The sequence below is a fragment of the Coffea eugenioides genome, chromosome 2, assembly GCF_003713205.1.
Source record: "Coffea eugenioides isolate CCC68of chromosome 2, Ceug_1.0, whole genome shotgun sequence".
NCBI lineage: Eukaryota > Viridiplantae > Streptophyta > Magnoliopsida > Gentianales > Rubiaceae > Coffea > Coffea eugenioides.
Genome location: NC_040036.1, coordinates 34,575,112 through 34,597,598, shown reverse-complemented (window position 1 = coordinate 34,597,598; position 22,487 = coordinate 34,575,112). Strand labels below are relative to the sequence as shown.

Sequence of the window (22,487 nt, the reverse complement as noted above, 5' to 3'; positions counted from 1 at the left end):
TTCATGAAGTTTTTAACCATTTTTGTGATAAAATCAAGAGTAAAAGTTGATATTGTCCTAAAAATTGATGTTTGAGTATTGTTGATCTATGTTAGAATTTTTGTCCTGTTTTACTTGTTTGGTTGGTTGTTTGTAGGAAATGGGCAAAAGATTTGAAAGAAAATAATCTCCATGTTAAGCGGAAAAACCAAGAAGCATTTAAGCGTAAAAATGGTGATGAGGCAGGGGAATGAAAGCAGTTGAGGCTGAACCAATTTGTAGAACAGTTTATGGACAAAATGGTTTCTCAACTTTTGCTCAAAAACTTTGCACAGGAACCGGCCATGAAAACGGCCTTACTCGAGGCGGTTTCTGGACTGATTTGGTCAGCCAAAATTTGTTTGCAAGTTGCACAAGTTGATTCTTTTTGAATTTTTCCAAAAAAAAAAAAAGATTTCTTTTGGATCATACTTTCTTGCTTTTGTTTGGAGATATGATGGGATATTTTGGTGGCTGGAAGAAGAAGATCAAACATCCTCAAAAATAACTTTTTGTCGTTTCAATCCTTGGAAATTCCATTCAAGCGTCACTAAATTGGACTTTTGAAGGCACATTTGTTTTGTATTCACATGGAAGAAAGAATTATCTTTTGTCCTGTAAAGACTCCAAAGAGTAAGGAAAGGCTATAAATAGGAGGAATACTTAGAATAGAAGGGGTTAGCTAGTTAGATATTTAGACCTACTGTTAATCTAGAAGAGAATTCTCTCTTTTGGAGAGAACTTGTAGAGAAACTAGGAGAATAATATCTCATTGCACAAGCTTGGTGGATTAATGGAAGATGTTGGGAGTTTTGTTCAACTTTTCGCTAAGCTTTTCTCAACTCTCTTCTCTTATCTTGCTAAAATATGGATTATTGCAATGAATCCTTGTGTTTTATTGCTTTAATTTAGATGTTGAACTAAGTGCTTCATCTAAAGATAGAGGAAATTAATGGATCTATGAATATGCGTTGGATATGGTTTATCTTGCTATATCTTGTACTTGCTGGTCCATTTATTCATGTTTTAAAATTCGTAGTTGCTTGATGACCAATTATAAATCATTTAGTTGTTGTTAATTAATGAAAATTGATAACAATAATAGAAAGGGAATAAAGGAAACCTAAGGAGTATGCACACAAGACTAGTGATACATTTAATAGAATTTTCTCGTCGTATTTCATGAAATCTATGAATTAGAACTTCACCACGAGAGTAGGGGAACCTAATGCTAGGAATAATCGATTCATCTTGAGAATAAGTCTTGATCAAATTAGGAAATGAGTCCATAATAAGACGAGTTAATGGCAAGAGTTTAATCCAATCACTTGTATTCTTGGCCATTAGTAGGATCTTTACCTTAAAATTTAAGTATTTGGTAACTTTTCTTTCAAGCTTTTCATCTATAAGTTGCTTCTTATGTTTTCAATCTTAGTTGAATTAATTGCTTTTTAATTGTTTTTTATTGTGTTAATTGATATTCGTCTAAATAATGAGCAGGTAAAGAACCTAGTAATTGATTCAAACTCCTTATATCGATCCTTATACACTTATATTATAATAGTGGCCCGCATCCTTGTAGAAACGATCGAACATAATAGATTCAATGACTATATTTTGTTAAAGTATCTTATGTAATTCATAATTTTTTGTTAACAATACCTTATTCTACATTAATTCTTAATTCAAACAAGCACTAAATATTTAGAAAAAATGCTTTAATTTCTTTTTTCTTTGTTTTTTCTTCTTTAATTCCTCTTGATTCTAAAATAGCATAAGAAATTGCAAAATAATTTATCGACATTTTGTTTTTACTAAAAATTGTAATTACTATCATAAACTATCAAAATCAATTTATGTAATTTCTATTTTTTATTTCGTCAATGACTTAATAACTAGACTGTAAATAGGGGGAAAAAGCTTATGATGCATGAGTTATTAATAAAAATAAAAATGGCATAAGCTATATATGAGTACGAGAGAATAAGCAATAGCAAAACAAAAGTTTATTTTGAATATTTACATATGAAGAGAAACTAAAAGGCATTGGTGGCGTTAAAAGATGGCAAACCCCCTATTCGGATTTTGGACCACTAGCATTTAAAAAGGAAAAAGAAAAGGAATCTACACAAAATCGTTCTTTAGGATCAAATGCTAAAAGCCACGACCTTCTCAAGATGGCTATAGACTCCCATCCCAAACTACTTACAGCAAGCACATAAATATGGAAGCATCAACGGGTTCAATGTATAATGTCACAACTGCAAATGGAGAGCTAACATAATTTATTGAACAAGCTAAATATTCCTGTACTGAAATCGGCATCATAGAAATATTTAAGCTTACTGAGTTTGTCAATTAACATAAAAATTAAGTATTCAAATTCAATATCCTGATACATCAGGGATTTAAAAATTGAACTGCATATAAAATCAATGGCTGCTTGAGATGTTGAATGGCCTATTACAATGTCAAGATCTTTGCTCTTTGGCCAGTATGTCTTTTCCAGATTTGCCTACCCCTCTTTCTACACTAGTCATAATCAATCTTGTTACGGCACTCATCCAACAGTTAACATTGTTAGGGTACTCTTATCCCATTATAAATTTTAAAATCTTATTATCCTATTTTCACAAGTACATGGTTTGTTTATTGACTATAGTAACAATAGGTATCGATCCTATAAGGACTTAGGATGTGACAACCACTTGAGTTTAATTACTTGCTCTATTATCTAGACAATAAAAGTTTAAGATAGTAAAAACAAAAAAAGTTAACTAGGTGGTAAAACCGGTCATTGAAGATGTTAGTTTAAGCGGTACAATCAAGCATATAGCAAAAATAATAAATATAAAACCAACTATTAGGTGGTAAAACCAACCATGTAGGTTGTAGTTTGCAACATAAGAAATAAAGAACAAGTTAGATTATGATTACTTTAAGATTAAGTAAAAGGGTCCTAGGGAGTAGAATCCCTTGTTGTATTAAAATTAAAAGTTAATTAAAATGATTATACTTATACTTCCATGATTTGTCAAGTAATAAATTCCAAATATATGTCATTGCTTTAGTCAATGAACATTAATTTCTTGAATCATCCTTCATCTATTTTCATAAAAAAAAAAAGGTAAGAATCAAGTTAAATAACTCAATGAAATTATTGCATGAATCAAACTAACCATTATTTACTACTTTGGTAAGAATAAGGCTAATGTTTAAGAAATTCAATCTATTTCAAGACAAGTTTTATTGCTCAATAATTATCAAATCATTCATAGTTAATGGCCAAACAACTATAAAGTATAAGTACAAGTTTTTAAACTAACAAATCATAAAAAAGTATAATCATTCTCTAACTACTTCATATCAAAATTACAAGAAGTTCATCCTCACCCTAGGATATGAAAAGTTTAGTTAGACATCATATTAAAAACATCTAAGCATGAAACAAACTTGTAACAAGGCAAAACAAATAAGAACAAGAGACAGAATTTATGAAGAAAATTCTTATTCAGTGTGTTAAAGGTTGAATTCTTGAATTCCTTCACAAGTTAATCTCTTAAATAAGTTTGATACAAGAGTACTTTTACTTTCCTTTCAAAAATTTTAAACTAACTTTGAACTTCGCAATATTAAACTAGAGCTAAAATTACTTCTACCTTTACTTCTACTCCACTTCTCCATACTACAAAATGCTCCAATTAATGAGATACAAGGGAGTATTTATAGATGTTTTTGGAGGAGAAAATGTGCTCATAATGTTGTCATGAAGTTGTTTTCCACTTTTCTAAAACAAGTTTAGTTGGATCTAGCCAAAATTTATCAGAAAAATTATTCCACAAAATAGTGTGAAATGAGTGCAAGTTGTAGAACAACTTAGAACAGTAATTTAGGGATCCGTGAAGATAGATTTGTCAGGTGTACGTTGCAAATCACCTTGCAAATCTACTGCTTTTTTAGTTTTGCAGTTTTTGGTCAAACTTCAAGTTTGCTTTATTTTTGGACTGATTTCAACTGCAATTTTCTCGATAAAAGAAACTGAAATAGTTCTTATACAAACATGAAAATCGTATTCGTTTGAGCTACCTTTCCAATTCATCAACAATCATCTCATTTGGATTCTGTAGCCTTATAAATAACCAAAATACCCCTGACTGGTCAATCCCCTTGTTTGAGCTTTAGACAGCAAATTTTTTTGACTATATTTCAATTTTTTGACCGGGAAAATCGATGAACTGGATTTCGATTTCTTCATAATAATTGTAGAGTTGTGTCTTAACTTTAAAATGGTTTAAGAATCACCTCAATGTAATAGTTGTAACTCAAGATATAGCCAAAATACCAAAATATATCAAAATTATCCAACATTCGTTGATTTGAATCAGTTCACAAAACACTAAAACTTACAAAAACAATACAAATTTGCACATTAACCCACACTTTTACATGTTTTGCTTAAGACACAGTGCTTGTACAAAAAATAACTTATAAAGGTACTCAATTCTTCCATTTTAACTTAAAATACACCAAAAATTTACCCTAAAATCTAACTAAAAATAGGTAAAATAAATGCTAATCACATACCGTTCATCCTCACATCCAAAGCAAAAGACATTCTTGCTACATTTCTCATAATTGTGTGATGAACTCCCAAACTATCAAAAACCTAAGAAAAATGTATCTTTAAAACACAAAACAACCAAAACATTATTTGATACAAAATATAGTAAACCATCTATAATTTAATATTTGATAAATTAATAACCTCTATTAAATAATAAATTTTTCTAGTCTCAACTTGGGCTAATGAGTTAAATTAATAATTTGTATAAAATAATAAGATAATAATTTTTTTGAAAACCTTATATAATCCTTTGGTTTTATTTGTATCATATATTAATAATTCACTAAAATTGCACATCATATTTTTCTAAAATATAATTCTATTGTTTTTTATTGTTTCTTGAAATTTAAATCTATTTGAATCTCATTCCTAACTTTTCTTATTGCGCGTAAAAGTTTTGGACTTTAATTAAATTATACTTGTAAATCAAGTAGATATATAGTGGTTTATATTTCTTAGACTTTTAGCCTCCTTTTATTAATATAATAATTCATGTTTTTATAAAATAAAACAAAACTTTAGTTGGTCAAATGAGTGTTTCTTTGAATGTGAGTACTAATTTATCGATTAATTAATACCTCTTTAAATTAATTGAATTTATATGGTCCTAAGGTTATTAATTTATAGAGGTACCACTAGAGATAGTAATTAGTGAAGAAAACTAAAATGACAGTCCAATTTACATGAAGTGGCAATTCTGCAGATATTATAGTTACCTTCCTAAGAAGTGCATGCATAGCAGAAAGAATGATTTAGTAGAAAATTTCACATTCATCAGGTTGTTGAATACAAAGCTTTAAATTTAAATGAAGCATATGCATGGATCCAGGTTCAGCTGAAAGCACACTGTCCAATGGAACTATCAAGTCTTAATGTTTCAAGTTTTATGATGTTTGAATTACTTGTCAATTATATCAACTTTCAACCATGCAACGTTCAAGTTGTGACCGCAGCAGTTTATGTAATGAACTATGATTTATTCTTTGATGGAATAGGCGCAGATTAGGCTCACATGATAACTGCCTTTGTGCCAAATGTGCCTCAATTTTATGCTGTGTGTTTTCTTCAGTTGAGGTTATTTACTAAATTTGGGTATTGCAAATTAGTCGAAATGTCCAGTAGGCTCACAAGAAACAAGTTTAAGAGCGGTAACTCAATTTATAAGGATAGTCAGTTAAAATTTGCCTCGCTATTTTCCTCCAAATGTAAATGTATCTAAAACTTAAAGAGAGGGAGAGAATTGCTGGCTAAGTCTCCCGATGTAACTCTTAACAATCAAGTTAATTTGGGTATAAACAGATCAAGAATTTGAGAGTTTGAGTGAGATACTTCTTAAATGAAGGTTGCTGAGGTTATTTACAGAGGAAAGACGACAAATAGTGATTGATCGATCACTTGTTCTGAAATTCTGATAGAGCACGTGATTCAAGACATGTCTTAGTCAATCTTTTCTTCCAAAATGCAAAGGGAGGGAGGAAAAAATAGTTAAGTAGTTACTCAAGGTCAACCAGTTTTTGGGTTGGTGGCCATCACTAGTGCATTAAGGTTTCGTGGGTGGGATAATTGATTAGAATATTGTTAGATGACAAAAAAGTCGGTCAAATATGGCGGGTTGACTGCTTTGTGGCACGACGGGCAATTTTTTTTAAAAAAAAAGGCTTCCTGGCCGTCGTTCCTATATAGCACAATGGCCAGAGAGGTCAGAAATGTTTTTTTTTTAAAAAAAAAAATCCTCCTGGCCGTTGCGCCATGTAGGAGCGACGGTCAAAGAGGTTAGAAATTTTCTAGCCATCGCTCCTATATGGCGTGACAGTCAGAAATGCCTTTTTTTTAAAAAAAAAATCCTCCTGGCCATCGCGCCATGTAGGAGCGACAGTCAGAGAAGTCAGAAATTTTTTCTTTTCAAAAATCTTTCCGGCCATCGCGCCATGTAGGACCGATGGCCAGAGAATTTAGAATTTTTTTTAAAAAAAATCCTTCAGCTGTCACGCCATGGCCAGGCGATTTAGAAATGCTTTTTTTTTAAAATCTTTGTACAATTCAGCAAAAATTTTTCTATAAAAATTATTTTAAATCAAAATTTTAAAAAACAATGCAGACAGTTCGACAAAATTTTAAAAACAAACACTGGTCTCGCTAGCATTTTAGCATTTTAAATGATGCTAGGTTTTAAAAATTTGATCCATTCGTTAAAGGATTTAGGGGTTTCTTAAAGAATTAAGGTTTACTATTTTAGCAAGCTTAAGTTATATAACATGCTTAATTGTAATGATTTGTTAAATTTAGAAAATGGTTTAATAATATGATTTAAGTTGAAGTGACTGCGTAATGAATGGAAGTATTGTTTAATATTATTATGATTTGTTAATTTTAATTTTATTATCTATAATGCGCATAGAATGTTAAAGGAACCGTAAATGTGTCAAAAAATGAAAAATTATAACACGAATTGCGATTTATATATTTAATTTTCATATAAAACGCAATCTATTGTTTGTGTGTCATTATTTGGTATACGATAATTAGTTTAAATAATTTAATCAATTAAATAGCTGTAAAACAACTAGTACTTATTTGTTTTGTAGGTATTATCCTATAGGGACCCTTCTATTCAATTATAGGGTTTAATAAAATAACTTGTACTTCTCTATTTTGAAAATGTTTAACGCTTTTCAAATTGAAAGTGATTGGATTAAACAGAAAAAAGTAGACAACTAAATTAAATTAAATGTCATGTGAAATGCATTAAATGGATGAGATATAAAACATTATCGAAGACAAAATAATATCAATGCCTCACAGTTTTCTTGCCTTTACCCTTCTCCTGAGGTGTCATCGGAGGACAATAATATCTAGTAGTAGGCCTTCTCTGACGATTATGTAGCACTCGTTCTCCGATAACTAGTGCAAGAACTTGTGGAACAGCAGTAGATAGGCCATAATCATCATCTGCATTTTCAAAGACAAGGGTATCTCGTCTGTTGACTCAGTTGTTCCATCACTATCATCCATGTCTTTGGAACGATAGTCGTGAAAATTTTCTGGAACAGCATGTCCTGGCATGCCTTTTGGTTGGGTTTGAGTAGGCATGAATATAGTCTAACCAAGAGTGCAATAATGTGAAAGATCCACAATAACAGAACCACCTCCCGTGGCACAAATCAAATCATATATTTGGTTAAGGTCTGCACATAAGAATCCCCTGATGTAGTGGCATCGTACCCAAATACAGGTATATGCGGCGAAAGCGTGAATAGTAAATCAAACGCAAGTACGTGTGAGGAAGGAGTGAATTGTGTACCATAAACAGGAAAGTGTGGCAATTGTGTAAACTGTGGCAAAATCGAAATCGGTGTATGTAGTGATGTAGAAAAATGTGTACCGGTCAACCTGGTGCAATTTTGAGGGTCCACTTCAGGTTCATGATGCTCTGCTTCGTTGTCGTCCTCATCATGCAAGCCATGCCTGTGTCGTTTAACTTCGCTGGTAGATGCTCAAACTTGACGAGAGACATGTCCAACTGGCCTCTCATAGGGAACATGCTGAGACTATATTTGGGTCTCAAATGGGTCCCCATCACCAACTTTCATACGATCGTATTGTTGAAGGTGTTGCATAGACCCAAATGCACCATCCACTATCGTCAAAAGACATGGGTGAAAAACATGTCCTGGATCATCAAGTTTGAGGACATCATGCGACTGATGTCCAATGCGCTGCATGGTATCCATCTGATATAAAGAAAATAGACAAATTAATATACCTCAACAAGATTGACTAGGAAATGCTAGCAAAAAGCACACATATTGACGGAGTGAAAATTATAGGGTACTAATTACCATATATTCAAGTTGTCCTAATACCCCGTAGAGCATGTGCCTGGACTGCGTCTGCTAATGGATAAGAGACGTAATGTACAAGATGGTGTGGCGGTGGTACTATCTGAGATACTTTTCTGAAGGTTTGGATGTATTTGTAGGCTATTCCTGGACCTCAGCTTCGTAGTGTCGATCCTAATAACCTATCCAATTCCTATGAAATTGAGCCCAATTTCTTCCTGAAAATCTAGCTAGACCAAGTTGGTGCAAACCCTTTTGATCAGTATCAATTTCTTTAGAAATTTTTTGTACTATGCCGAACTGACGTATCACTCGATCTGGACAATGAAACTCAACTATGTGCCAAAATATCATGATGAGGAGGTCGAGGGAGCTATTCAAGTGGAGCAAGTGAAGGTGCCATTGGGGCCTATGACACGAGTTCGCGCGAAGAGGTTGAATGAGACACTACAAACATTGGTTCATGTGACCCGTGAGTCAAGTAGAGAGCCAAGGGCCATCGAGGGTCTCAACGAAACTAGAGATGTTGTCCTACTATCGGCCATCCATGAGGATTAGCTGCCCATGATTCGCCTGGGCCACGACCCATTATTAGTTTAGTAGAATGTAATAAAGAGGTCCAACTAACTTGTGGTTTGGACCTTAGTCGTTATTAGTTCTTGGGTCAAGGGGCTAGGCCATGTGGGCCTTAGGACCAATAGCACTTTAGTGGGCCACGTAGTTAGTCCCTACGCTGAGCCGGTACGGGGGTTTCGCTGACCGGTCAGCGAGTCGGGGGTCCAGGGGGCGACGCGCCCCTGGTGGGGGCTCGGGGGCAACGCCCCCGGAGCTTACGGGCCATATGTTGTTAGGCCTTAGTCATGGCTACAAATAGCCTTAGGTCATTGTTTTACATTCAGTTTTTTATGATTAATAAAATTACATTGAGAGTTCTCTCAAAGTTTCATTGAAGCACCTTGAATATCTTAGATTTATATCTTAAGTATTCAATTGACTTATCAATCTAGGACCGCGCTAGATTGTAGCGTTTTCTACAAATACCGAGATTCGGTGACCACGTGATCACTGGGTTTAGGTGATCCGCTGCGTTCGTCGTCTTCAACGTGAGTCTCTACCTTCTAGATCCAAGCCTTTCTGTACGGGTTGCATCACAAGGTTGGTGCCGTTCGTATCATATCAAATGGACCTTTGCTCGCCATATATGCTCTCCTCGTTTGCAATATGCGAGTAGAGATGACAGTATGTTACCACTATATGGCATCCAAATGAACTGATAGAACAGGAAAAATAGATACTCAATCCTCATTGTCTTGAACATAAATTCAGTGAAATACAACTAATAATTATCCACAAAATAATAACATACCTGATCTATTCTTAGCAGCCCCATCTACTCTCGGTAATACACCGCAAGCCTACCAGGAGGCTCATAATCTAAACGATCATCTGTCCATCTCCCTCCTCTTGGGTAATCTCCAATCTCATATCGAGGATGTATATCAGGACGAATAAGTGGGATTCGCTCCCACGCCCAAAACTGTTCAATACCAAGGTAATTTTCATTGAATAAGATGTGTGTTTAACCAAAAATAGTTTATGAGATATATTTTTATTTACTTGTAATAATAAATAAGGCCCACCAGTACTCTTAGTTTCTGCTCGAGAAGCAATATACATCCGCGAGTATAAACAGGCCAACATCGCGCTTTTCCAACTGTATTCATTCATCGCCTCCAAGTCTTGTACATAATCGAACCAATTTGTACTAACAACATTGCTTGTGGTATCTGCAAATAGTAGGCCTCCTAATAGAATCAGTATGTACATCCGAGCATATTGACGAACCACCTCATCAGAGGTACTGGGCTCCAATGCTATCCATAATCGTGTCTTTATGAATGACATCTTTAATCACCCATCTCGAAAGTGCCTATTCTCTGGCCAAACACTTAAAACATCATAAATCATTTGTTGGTGTTGTAAGGGATTCCGTCTAATATGATTCACGGTAACAGAAAGGCCATCAATATGCAGGCCCCACAGCACCTCCACATCCTGCAAGGTGATGGTAGCCTCGTCCATAATAGAAAGATGAAATATGTGTGTCTCTTGTTTCCAATACTCGACAAGTGCAGTGATCAATCTATGATCCACATGAACGTAACCGACTCTACGTACCCCACCAAATCCAATCCTGTCGATGTAATCAGATACTCGAGGGTCTATATGCATAAAGGGCTTAAAAGATTCTTTGTCACATCTTCTGACATCTAGGTCACAAGATTCACCATAAAAAATGATAGCAGATCTGTGGTGTGGCTGTAAATATAATACAGAAGAATTAATCGGCCCTTGAGTTGGGGGTTCTACAGCATTCCAATGATCCATAGACAGTTATGCCTACAACGAAATTATTATTAGTCGAATTGGGTATGCATTATAAAAAATATATGCCAAAATAAATGCCACTAAAAAGCAAAATGAGGAAAATCTCATATACAACATAACAGAAAAATAATATTCATAACACCTCAACAAAAATATGCATATCACACTATATTAACATATTAAAATTATATACCAATAGAAGAATGCATTTCACTAATATATTCAACTCGTACACAAATATGGATAATTTATTTCACGCTACATTAATCTTAACATTCTATTGATGAAAGTAACCAAAATATGGGTAGTTAGGTGCAACGTGTTCGGGTTGCAAATAGTTACTATACCGACGTAGAGTATCCGGACATTTTTGATCCATCTCATTCCGGAGTCTAGCCGTCTTTAAAGGCTCCGGAGTCTTTTGTTTAAACGATCACCTAGGATATGCAATCGCAAATCTATTATCGACCAATATTTTGTGTCCCTAAGCAGATAAAAACAGCTAGAAAATGTATATTCCGGTGCCACAAGAGTCATCGGATTTATTGTGAACCTAAAGCAAGCTGCAAACACGTGTGAACAAGGAAATCGTAATTTTCTCTATTTTTCACACTGACACATTTGATTTGTAAGGTCAACAGTTTGCATGTTGCTACCCCTATGACTTTGTTGATAAGCTGTAGTAATACAAAACACTCCCCTAACGGGATCATACACTCTAACGAAGTGTACTCGCTCATTTTCTTCATTTGTCAAATATTTTTTCCAAGTCTTTTTGTGGGAGTAGATACACCTTATCCTTTGAGATCTTTAGGTTCTTGACGAACAAATCAACTGTCTGATTAAGTGTAAATCAAATACATATTGTGAACGACAACATCCAAACATCCCTCATTAAATTGTTAAAACATTCGGCCATATTTGTAGATGTGTGCTACCACCGATAGTTCCCATCTTTGCATAAGGCCCACTATACGGGTTTGACCAAACCTCCTGTCAACCATGCATATACCTCTGCATTTAATATGAATATTTGTTGCATGTACTCCTCGTACTTTCGAGGTTGATTTGCCGATCTGGCAGCCCATACAAGATCTTTAAACCTACGCATTGGTGGTCATAAAAGATGTTAAAAGTATTTCATTTCCTATGAACAAAATTAAACCCTAAACAAGCTGAGAAATAATGGACACGTTTGGACTGCATAATTTGTTTTGCTTAATTTAGTGCGCAAATTTTAATTTGAAATCTTTGTTTGGACACGTAATTTTTTGCAAATGTTTTCCACAAGGGGATGTTAAGTTATACCACCAAACTAACAGACAAAAGGGGTCTTGGAGTCAGGGTTCACGTGGTGCAAGGGCCCACCATGTTTTATTCAATTCTCACCCAACACCTTTACTACCTCCGTACATTTTGCTAAAATGTATCCGTTGTAAGAAAGGGGTAGTGGAAAAAGAGAACAGTCCAGAGAGCATTGAGGATTGTAGGAGCTTCCGTTTTTGCTTCAGAGATAAACTCCAGCCACCTCTCTGCAATTTCTATACCCCTTTTTTCAAGAAAAAGGCTTCATCCAAAACGACATCCGCTATCCGTGCTTTCTTTCCCCTGTTGACGTCAATTACAGTGCCGCGCTTGGCACCAGTCGAGGCACAAATAGAGATCTAGATCTGGGGTAATTAACTTGCAAGTTCGCAGCTGAATACCAGCTTTAATTTGGGTTATCAAGGGTAAAGAGCTTGAGCTTTCTAACTGGAGCTTGTGAGAAGGAAATTGAAAGTTGTCATCTGAAACAATTTGCAACGAATTTGAGAACCAGGTCAGGTGCGGTTCTTTTTTTTTTATATAAGTTTTTTCACACATTTCCCCAATTTATGAGTCAGCCCTAATTCGAATAGGAATGATTGAATCATAAATTTTACGCATTCTGAAATTGCAATGTTGCTGCCGGCGTAATATACTTCAGAGTTGGGCGTAATTGCCGCGTACAGGCACCTATAGACACGATATTTGTGAGTTAGGATGAAATTCGATGTTTATTTTAAATCGTGTTAAGGCATGATTAGGACTGGCCTGAAAGTTAATAATGCCTGCTGAAACTTAATTGGACTGATTGGTAGAGTAATCTTGACTGTCGGAGATCTTCTATTTTTTTAGGTCTGTTTTGTATCGAAAGGCCATAAACGGAATTTGTATGTTGCTGAAGTATAGCTGCTATTTCAAAAAGATAACCGAATTTCTGAGGTTTAGAAATATGATGAAGTAGGCATAACTTGTTTACATGTTGAAGTTTATAAATATCTAAGTATGCTGAAATAGGATTCAAACCTGTTATTTCCCTCTCCGGTGAAGTATAAACACATGCCTGCTCTTGTTTGAAAAAGATGTACAAGTCTAAGTCCATTAACTGATATACACGTCTAAGTCCATTAACTTATTATAAGTCTATGTTGTAATGCTATTTTAGCGTTGCTTTTTGAAGAACTGGGTAAAAAATGAAAATGAAGTGAATGCTGGCTGTTTTTACAGATAAAGACCATAGGCAAGTTCCCCAGACGGTCGTCCATCTCCCTCCCCCATCCAGTAACGAAGATTGAGAATAGAAGATAACTTGGAACCAAAGTGTTTTTTAAACTACTTCATTCAAGTGGATGTTACTCATGAGCTGCATCCTATTAACACACCCTTACGTGGAGTAAATGTCCAACAAGCGCAGGCTATCATTGTCCGGTCCAGCAACCCCCGCCCGTGCATCCGAGGCTTCTTCCGTCCACTCATTCACAGCCTCAAACGACTACATCGAGTCCTTAGTTAACTACTTCAAGGTAAGGCCATCCTAAAATATAATACATTGTCCAAAAACAAGACTTGCGCTATGGATTTTGATGCTGTTGCCCTGTTTAGCCACCTTCACACATCCAGTTAATTAACATTCTTTGGTGTACTTGTTGAAATTGGCTAATCAATTATTGAATGTGTGCCTGTTTACTCCATTCAATTTTTATGCTAGCACCTGCAAATCACTTGATTGTTTGAGGTACAACTTGGATTCAAACAAATAAGTATTTCTAGAAATGAGGGCAATACTTATTGGAGTTCTTCCACATATTGAGTCAGCCCTAAGGTTGCCACTGCTGCATTGGAATTGGAATTGGAAATTAGTAGCTAAGTTTTGAGTCACAAAGATATATTTATCTAAAATCTGTAATTGTTTGACAGTTTAATATTCGTTTGCCAGTACTACAAACTGATATACACTTCCTTTGGTCTTTAATCTCTAGATGCCTCGTGACCTTGGGATGAAAACATGGAGATGCACTTCTGTATGACATACGTTGAGTGGAAAAAAAGTGGGGAGTGGAATCCAAACATCTCCACCGAGGCAAACTAGATGAAACTGGCTGCCCATCTTAATTCCAATTGGGGAAAGCAGTATATGTGGACTGTCTAACATTCAAAGTACACGCGTTTGAGGAGGATTTGGCATGCATTTGCCAAATTAAAAGGTCTGCGACTCTCGACCGAAACTGGAATTGGGTAGGACGAGAATAGGAGATGCTTTATGGCCGATGAATCTCAGTGGAGGAATCTGCAAATGGTAATCTACCATCCAAATTAAGTTAAAATTTTGGCAACAGAATTTCATGTTTACAATTTTTCCCTTTGATGCGTAATTCGTAACTGTCGGGCTGAGTTGTGACTTGTTACCTTACCGGCAATGTAATAATTTTAAGACTCGATTAGTTCTTGGCTACCATGGTAGAATATGATGAATAAGTACTCGTGTGCTAACAAATAGGTGTGTCTTGGCTTTATTAAATGATTTCTATTTGAGACTTAAAGGATAATTTTTTTTATTGGACAGGAGAATAAAGACTATAACCAGTTCAGATACTTCCAGTGCATCGACAAATATACGATACTATCCGAGGTCTTTGAAGGAGAAACTGCAACTGGAAGCCAAGCAACTTCCTCCTTTGCATCTCCATCTTCGCGTGTGCCTCGACAAATGCCGGCTACTCATTTGGGAGGGCAATCAAGTTCGTATTTTGGCGATGAATTGCTCACCGGTGACCCAGATATCACATGCTATGATACAGCTCCTAACGTTGGAAGAAAGAGAGGATCGGCCAGCGTAGGGGCTACAAACTCGAGGTTCGGATCTCGCCAAAGCAAGTCGAGCAAAAGTTCTGATAATCCATTCGTTGAGTGTGCCAACTCCCTCAACAACCTAGCCTCAGCGAAACTGCAAATTAAGGATCGCCGTGCCAATGACTTTGAGAAATATGATGTCACAATGGCAACTCAGGTTATCGAGTCGTTCGAAGGCCTGTCCAAAGGAAGGAGAGTCATAGCTCTTTTACAACTCCAGGATGACAAATGGCATAAAACTTTTCTGACTATGTCACGCGATCTTCAGGAGTACTGGATTAACAAACTGCAGGTTCCCGATGAGAAGGGGCTAGATGAAGATTAGATGGCAGTTTAAAAAATGATTAGTTGGCTGTTTCAAAAAAGATTAGTTGATTAATTGCTACTTTAATTTCCAAAGTACTTTGAATGAATTACTTGCGGATTGTGGTGCACGGGCTGAATTTCTATTGTTATATTGTATTAGTGGTGCAACATGGTGCTTGGCTGTTGTTATATTATAGAGATCGTTGGACAGTGGCGAATTTCTGTTGTTATACCTATATGATAGGAATGATCTTCGGCACTTGCTTGTGCTCGGGTTGCCATGTTATATTATGAACTGAACTTATATTAGTGCATGGACAGCATGAGGTTAGGGTGACAAATATGATGTATACACCATGGAAACTAACTACTTCAAATGGCAAACACCAATTGCTTGCGGCCATGGTTGTACTTATTAAAAGTTCTGTTTGAAAACCAACGGCCTTTTTTATAAATTGTATGCTTATATTTTAATTTCCTGACAAGTAACTTTATGAAATGACCCTTTTATTGTCCATTGAAAACATAAGTACCCAAAATACCATTTTGGTGGGAAAGATTACTACTTACGTATACAAATTTTAACTTTATATCTAAAAGTCTAATTGGTAAATTTTCACTTCAAACTTTGACAAGAATGAAATCGGAGTATCATCGGTAAATTTTCATATGAAATTGGTCCAATAAAAGCAACAAAGTTGTCAAGGCCGTCCGAAATTGAAAATCACACATTAGTAAAAGTTATATTGAACTAACAAATTTCAAACAAACTTCAAATTACTTACTTTTGAATGCTACTAAACTTTTCTTCTCAAATGCATCATTCGTTCAAATAGGAATGATACACACGGGTCCAGCAAATACGAGCTTTTTCTCCAAAGTACCAAGTATTTGTCCTATAGTACTGCAAATGGAACATGGGGTGAGCAGCTTGCTGTCCTCGCAAAAATGTATCATAATATTATATTAAGAAATTGGTCAAGTACTCTGTCTATGAGGTATCATTGGTCAAGAAATTTTCCTACTATGTGATCTCATATAAGATTTTTAGTGTGGCTACTAGCATGTGTGGGGACTGCACGGGCTGATATGAAGGGACTTCACGTACCCAGATACTTCCACATGAGTTTTGCTTTCTCACTTTTTTGTTTTTTTGCAGACTACACATCTTCACAGATGTCCTAGTTGAACCGGCGAACTGACACAGTTTCAAATAATTATGGCCTCAATTCTCACAACCGAATGCTTTTATAAGCATGCACTGGCAATATTTACCAATCGCTCCTACCCATCAAATTCAAAATTTCTAGAGAATTGCTTCCCACAGCCTATAACCTGCTTTTACTTTTCCCTCATTTTATATAGTACTCCCTTTTACGTGCATAACTTCAACATGTATGGAAGTGCAACCAGTTCGTCCTCAGACGAAGACGATATTCTATTTGCCGCCGGTGCGGCCCTGTTGTTCGGTCCAGATGCAGAACCATTCGGAGGTCCTATCCAGAAGGTTCCATGTAGGACATCAGCTTTAACTGGCAGACAATGGGTTGAAGAGGTGATGTCAGGGCACCACACCCGAATTATGGACGCAACAAGGTTAACCGTTGATTCATTTATGAGATTGTGTAATATATTGGCCGACTGTGGATTTGTTCCCCAGCATCATCAAAAAAGGGTGACGATAGAGGAGGCACTGGCGATGACTTTAGTTATGATGAGTCACAATATGCGGATGCGCATGATTGCGGACCGATTCAACCACTCGCTTGAGACAGTGCATCGGAATATTCACGAAGTTATCAAGGGTCTATGTACATTTGCGCAATTCATCATCACTCCAAGGCGGCAGGATGAAGTCCATCCAAAAATTATGAATGATCCCAGATTTTATCCATGGTTTGAGGTATGCTTGGCTAAACCTAATCCTGTAACTGATTCATCTTGTAAACTTCTAATTGGTTGGTTTGAGGTGGAATGTATCTGTGTAGCCTAAATTACACCTGAGTTTTTGTTTGCTGACTCGTGCTATTGTTGTTTAAAGGCATTAGTGCCACTTTAAGTCTTTAGCTAATTAAAAATGCTAGACTAATTCACTAATTGCGTGTATGCGCATTACTTATATCTTGTGTGTATGAGTTGACTTATATTGAACTTATCCATATAACATCAAGTAAAATAAGAAAATTGGTATTAATGGAATTGTTATATGAACTTGTTAAAGAAAAAAATCAAAACAAGATTATTTTAGGATGAAATTAAAAATCCAAGTAACACCTATATAATTTAAATGATTTTCTACTAACGTACCAATTAACATCACAATTATTCTATATATATATATATATATATATGAAACCTTAATTCATATTTATATTAGTTTGTATAGTAATTGATAATAACAGGATTTGTAGAGCAAATGAGAATAATGGAAGTGGCAGATCCAAACTAGAAGCTATAAACCCGGTCCGTGCCCATTATTCGCAAAACCCCTTCTGGTTTAGAAGCGGCCTCAATATTTTTGGAAGTCCATTAGAGGAAAGAGATAGTAATGGGCTTCTGTGACATCATGAAATAGGCAAATACAAAAGCTTGAGCCAATGAAGCAAAGATGTATAAAAGAAACATCGCAGGCCTCAAAATTGATGAAGTAATCACCTGGTCCTGAAGTGATTAATGAACTATTTCATCAGTTGCTTTGGATGAGCAATTAATGGGGGTTTTATTGTAGTGATTTCATCATTACAATTTTTTAATTAATTAATATATGGGGGTTTTAATTAAACCCGATGATGAAATATATTGAGGGTTTTAATTTATTGTTGTATACATCTGTTTAATTAAAACCCCTACTAATCAACAAGATGAAATACTTCGCTCATTAAGTAATATATTTTAATATTATTGTAATCATAGTTCGTCATCTTGTTTGCTCATTAATTAACCTGTTTACCTAATATTTTTTTTAAGCAAATTTAGTTTGTGGGAAAAAACTAATAATACACTAATTTTGTGGGTAATTGCCCTAATTCATTAAATTCGTCAAAATTTTCACCTTAACTTTTTTGTTTTTTTGTAAAGGACGCAGTTGGGGCCATTGACGGGACACATATACCCGCTTCTGTTCCGAGTGGACAGCAGGTGGCATACACAAATAGACACGGAGTGCAATCACAAAATGTGTTGGCTGTATGTGATCATGATATGAGATTCGTATACGTGTATGCAGGTTGGGAGGGAAGTGCCCATGATGCTCGTGTTTTAGATGGGGCTCTAACGGGCCCAAATCATTTCCCAATGCCCCCCCAAGTATGCGAGTTAAACCATTGTTCTTTCTATTTAGCATTAATTTCACACTACTAATGGCTATCATTTTTGACAATACATTTGGTATAGGCAAATACTACTTGGTTGATTCCGCGTACCGAAACTTACCCGGTTTCTTACCACCCTATAGAGGACGCCAAGCGGATGTTAGTGGTCGTAGAAGGGGGAGATTTGCCACGGCCAAGGAACTTTTTAATTACAGACATTTTATGCTCCTCAATGTCATTAAGCGAACAGTTGGTGTTCTTAAAAGGAGATTTGCTATCTTGCGGGGCGCCATACCCTACTACATGATGACTACTCAGATAAACGTTGTTATTGCCTGCTGTGCTGTGCACAATTTCATTAGAGATCAACAACCGAATGACTATTACTTTGCCAATCCCGATATAGGAATCTAGACACAAATGGTGCAATTCCTCCCTATCCGGAGATACAACCACTACATTCCCCTCCCGAAGTGATTAACCAATGGATCGGTATGAGAGATGCAATGGCCAATCATATGTTCAATACCTATAGAAATACACGCCAGCGTTAATTCAATTATGGGTGAATTTATATTAATTTTTTTTAGCTGCTAAGTTAAAAAAAACCTCTTTTTAGTAGCGTCGGTTTATGCTACCTTTGGAGAAAGGGGTATGTTGTGCCTGACTATTATGAACATTTAATATCGTTTGATTCCCATAATCCTTTCGTTTGAGTTATTTTTCACCTACTTATATAGTTGTAACCTCCTGTAAGCACTCGGCAGGTATACCTTCAAACCTGTATTTTCATCATGCAAACGGAGGCACAAAGAAGAAAACATGCGCATGCTTGCTTACTACTACCACCGCGTTGCTTTATTATTTGTTCTATGTTCTGTGCGTAAATCAGGATTTCAAATCGAAATCCTAACTAATTTTCAAAGTGAAGGCCCCACTCGTTTGACCAGGTAAGCAAATTGGGGGAATGAAGTACTTCAGCCTTGAATGGGTCTCGCATGTGTCCATCAAAATAGCACCATCCGCCACTTACTCCTTTCTGCCAGCTTTTTGTAATCATAAATGCATGTTATTTCACAATAAATGAGTCCCTTATGTTCCAATAAACTAAATCATGCAAGTAAAAAATCTGAGGTAAATTATGTAAATTTGGCCAATTCAAACGTATCCAATGTTACCTTTGATTCTTGAATTTCTGCGTAAAATTGTTCCACACATGGACCAAGCAAAATTGATGAACTGCTAGTGGTTATTTTTATTTTGAGAGCGTCCTCATTGCGTTGATTATTCCATGGTAACGATCTAAAATTACGCATATATTGTGAATATCAACACACATGTGAATACGCAATAGTCTCATGAACCAATTTCAACTGCGATTATTCTACTCATCTACTAATGCGAAAGCCAAAGGAAATAAATAATTTTCAGTATCGAAAGTAGCAGCACTTAGTAGCTTTCCACGATATGGGCCTTTAAGAAATGTATCATCTATACAAATGATGGGTTTTAAATGACGAAACCCTTAAATGGCAAGAGCAAATTCTCAAAAGATGTAGTCAAATATTGGATTGGTCGGAATACTCAGTGGATGATGATCCCACACAACCACTGTACTCGAATTGGTATATTGTAATTCCTGAACATACATTAGAAGCTGTGCAATGGACGTAGGCTAATAGCCATAGACAATATCTATAGCCCCACGCCTGCCATACCATGTTTTCTTGTATGAAATGTCAAAGTGAAATTCTTTTTTCACTGTCGTTTGTATTTCTTTGATCCTATATACTGGCCCATTCATTATGTGGGGGATAATGTACTCAACTATTATGTCACCACTCATTTGCCTATGATCGTTGTTGCTATATACACAGACACATATATGCTTTTCAGCAAGTGTAACTAGGGATGGCAACGGGGCGGGGGAGGCCTCCCTCGCCCCCCGCCCAGTTGCCTATTAATTCCCTCCAACCCCCGCCCCGTCCCCCGCCTCTCACTCCCCTCGCCCCGCCCCGCTTTCCCCGGGAGGTTAATAAAATTTTCCTAGCGGGGTTAATAAAATTTTATTACAGTTAAATTTTAATAAATAATCAAGTACTAAAATATCAATACATCATCAAATTATTATTCATTGTAATTTTACAATTGAAACTCATAAAAACAATCAAACAAAAGTTATTTGAATACAATCCAACATGATGAAATAAATACAACTAAAATAGTTAAGTTTTCACTTTTGGTATAAATACAATCACTAATTCATTATTGTGTTTGTGCTTTTTTTTGAGAAAAAAGTATTATTCTATTAAGTGTAATTAGAAATTTAGTATAAATGTATTAGTAAATTTAGTATAACTAATTAATAAATTCTATTAGTAGACATGTCTAATTATTCATATAATTGATAATATCAATTATATTACATACATTAATATACATTATATAATACATCTAACTAATAATATCATTATCATAAGTTCATAACTAATTAAATTACATATTATATATAAGGGTTAAAAACATAAAAATCCCCTGTGGTATAGCTATTATACATAAAAATTCATTGTGGTTTCAAATCATACCTATCGGTACCCCATGGTTTGAAAGAAAGTGCATTTCGACGGAAATCGTTAAAGGAAACGCGATTATCAACCACGTACTAAAAAGGAGCGTGGTTGCTTCGGAAAATGGTTTTTTAACTCAAAGTTTGAGCTGATATACCTCTTGTGCCCTTGACAACTTATTAAAACTTCAAGCCAATCAGCTTCTTCGGCATTTTGCAGCAACCCAGCTTCTTTGACCGAAGAATTGCTCAAGCTCTCGTGCCTCCTTAAGATTGAGGAGGAAAATCTGCAGGCTCGTGCCTCCTTAAGTGCAAGTTTCAAGAGGTAAAACCTTTAACCATTTGAAATATCAATAAATTCTTATAATAAACTCTATATTTTTCTTTGTGTAAATAGTGAGGGGAATAATTAAGAAACCGTACGATGATGTCTTCCTCAAGCTCTCGACCAGGCAGTGGGGGAAACGAAGCTAGAGATCTTCGATACAAGTATAAGATGTGTAATTGTCGAAGGAAGGTGAAACTAAAGATTGTTGAGTCGGAAAAGCCATCAAAGGGAATGTTATATTTTGTGTGTGAAAAAGATGAATGTAGGTTCTTTTCTTGGTGTAATCCCATTTACAGAGATGAACCAGATCGGGAAAATCAGTTTGTGAGCCAACCAGTTGAAGAACATTCCTAGGTGGATGGCGTGCTCTCAAAACTGGAAAATTTGGATAATGAGTTGAAGAACTTAAAATTTCTAGTCCGAGGTTGTGTTATGGTATTTGCTTTTGCTGTTTTACTATTGTTGATATCTACCAAATAAGACTGTGGAATTTGGTAGCTAGTTGTATGAAGTTGCTAAAGCTGATCATTTGGCTGTTTCAGCTAGAACCTTGTAATGCTATGCTTTCTTGATGAAGTATAATTCGACTGTTTCAACTGCTTTCAAAATGCTGTAGCTTAAAACTTTGAATAGAATACTCATAAGTAGCAAATGTTTTAGAAAAATGAACAGAAAAAATAAAAGAGGCACGAAGTGCCATTACAGACAAAAGATTTCCAGACGTTCAATAACCTGTAAAATAACTAGTGATCAAAGAGGCATGAAGTGCCATTACAGACAAAAGGTTTAGTACTTGGTGGAAAATTTCTGTAAAAGAACCTGGCTGCACAGAGAATTTCATTCAAAAGGTACAACCAAATAATGGCAACTACTGCCAAGTCAAGTGTACAAAAAATTAGACAAAAGATTTCCAGACGTTCTGTAGGCAACCAATCATTCTTCAGGCATCATTACA

General features: G+C 35.6%; 1 protein-coding gene across 1 annotated transcript; it reads left to right on the top strand.

Moving 5' to 3' along the window:
- Nucleotides 1-16,720: 16,720 nt before the first annotated feature.
- Nucleotides 16,721-19,052, top strand: LOC113759571. The gene is made up of 3 exons (XM_027302148.1): nucleotides 16,721-17,230; nucleotides 18,406-18,553; nucleotides 18,721-19,052. The coding sequence occupies exons 1-3, from the start codon at nucleotides 16,721-16,723 to the stop codon at nucleotides 19,050-19,052; spliced, it is 990 nt and encodes a 329-aa protein (XP_027157949.1).
- The last annotated feature ends 3,435 nt before the right edge of the window (nucleotides 19,053-22,487 follow it).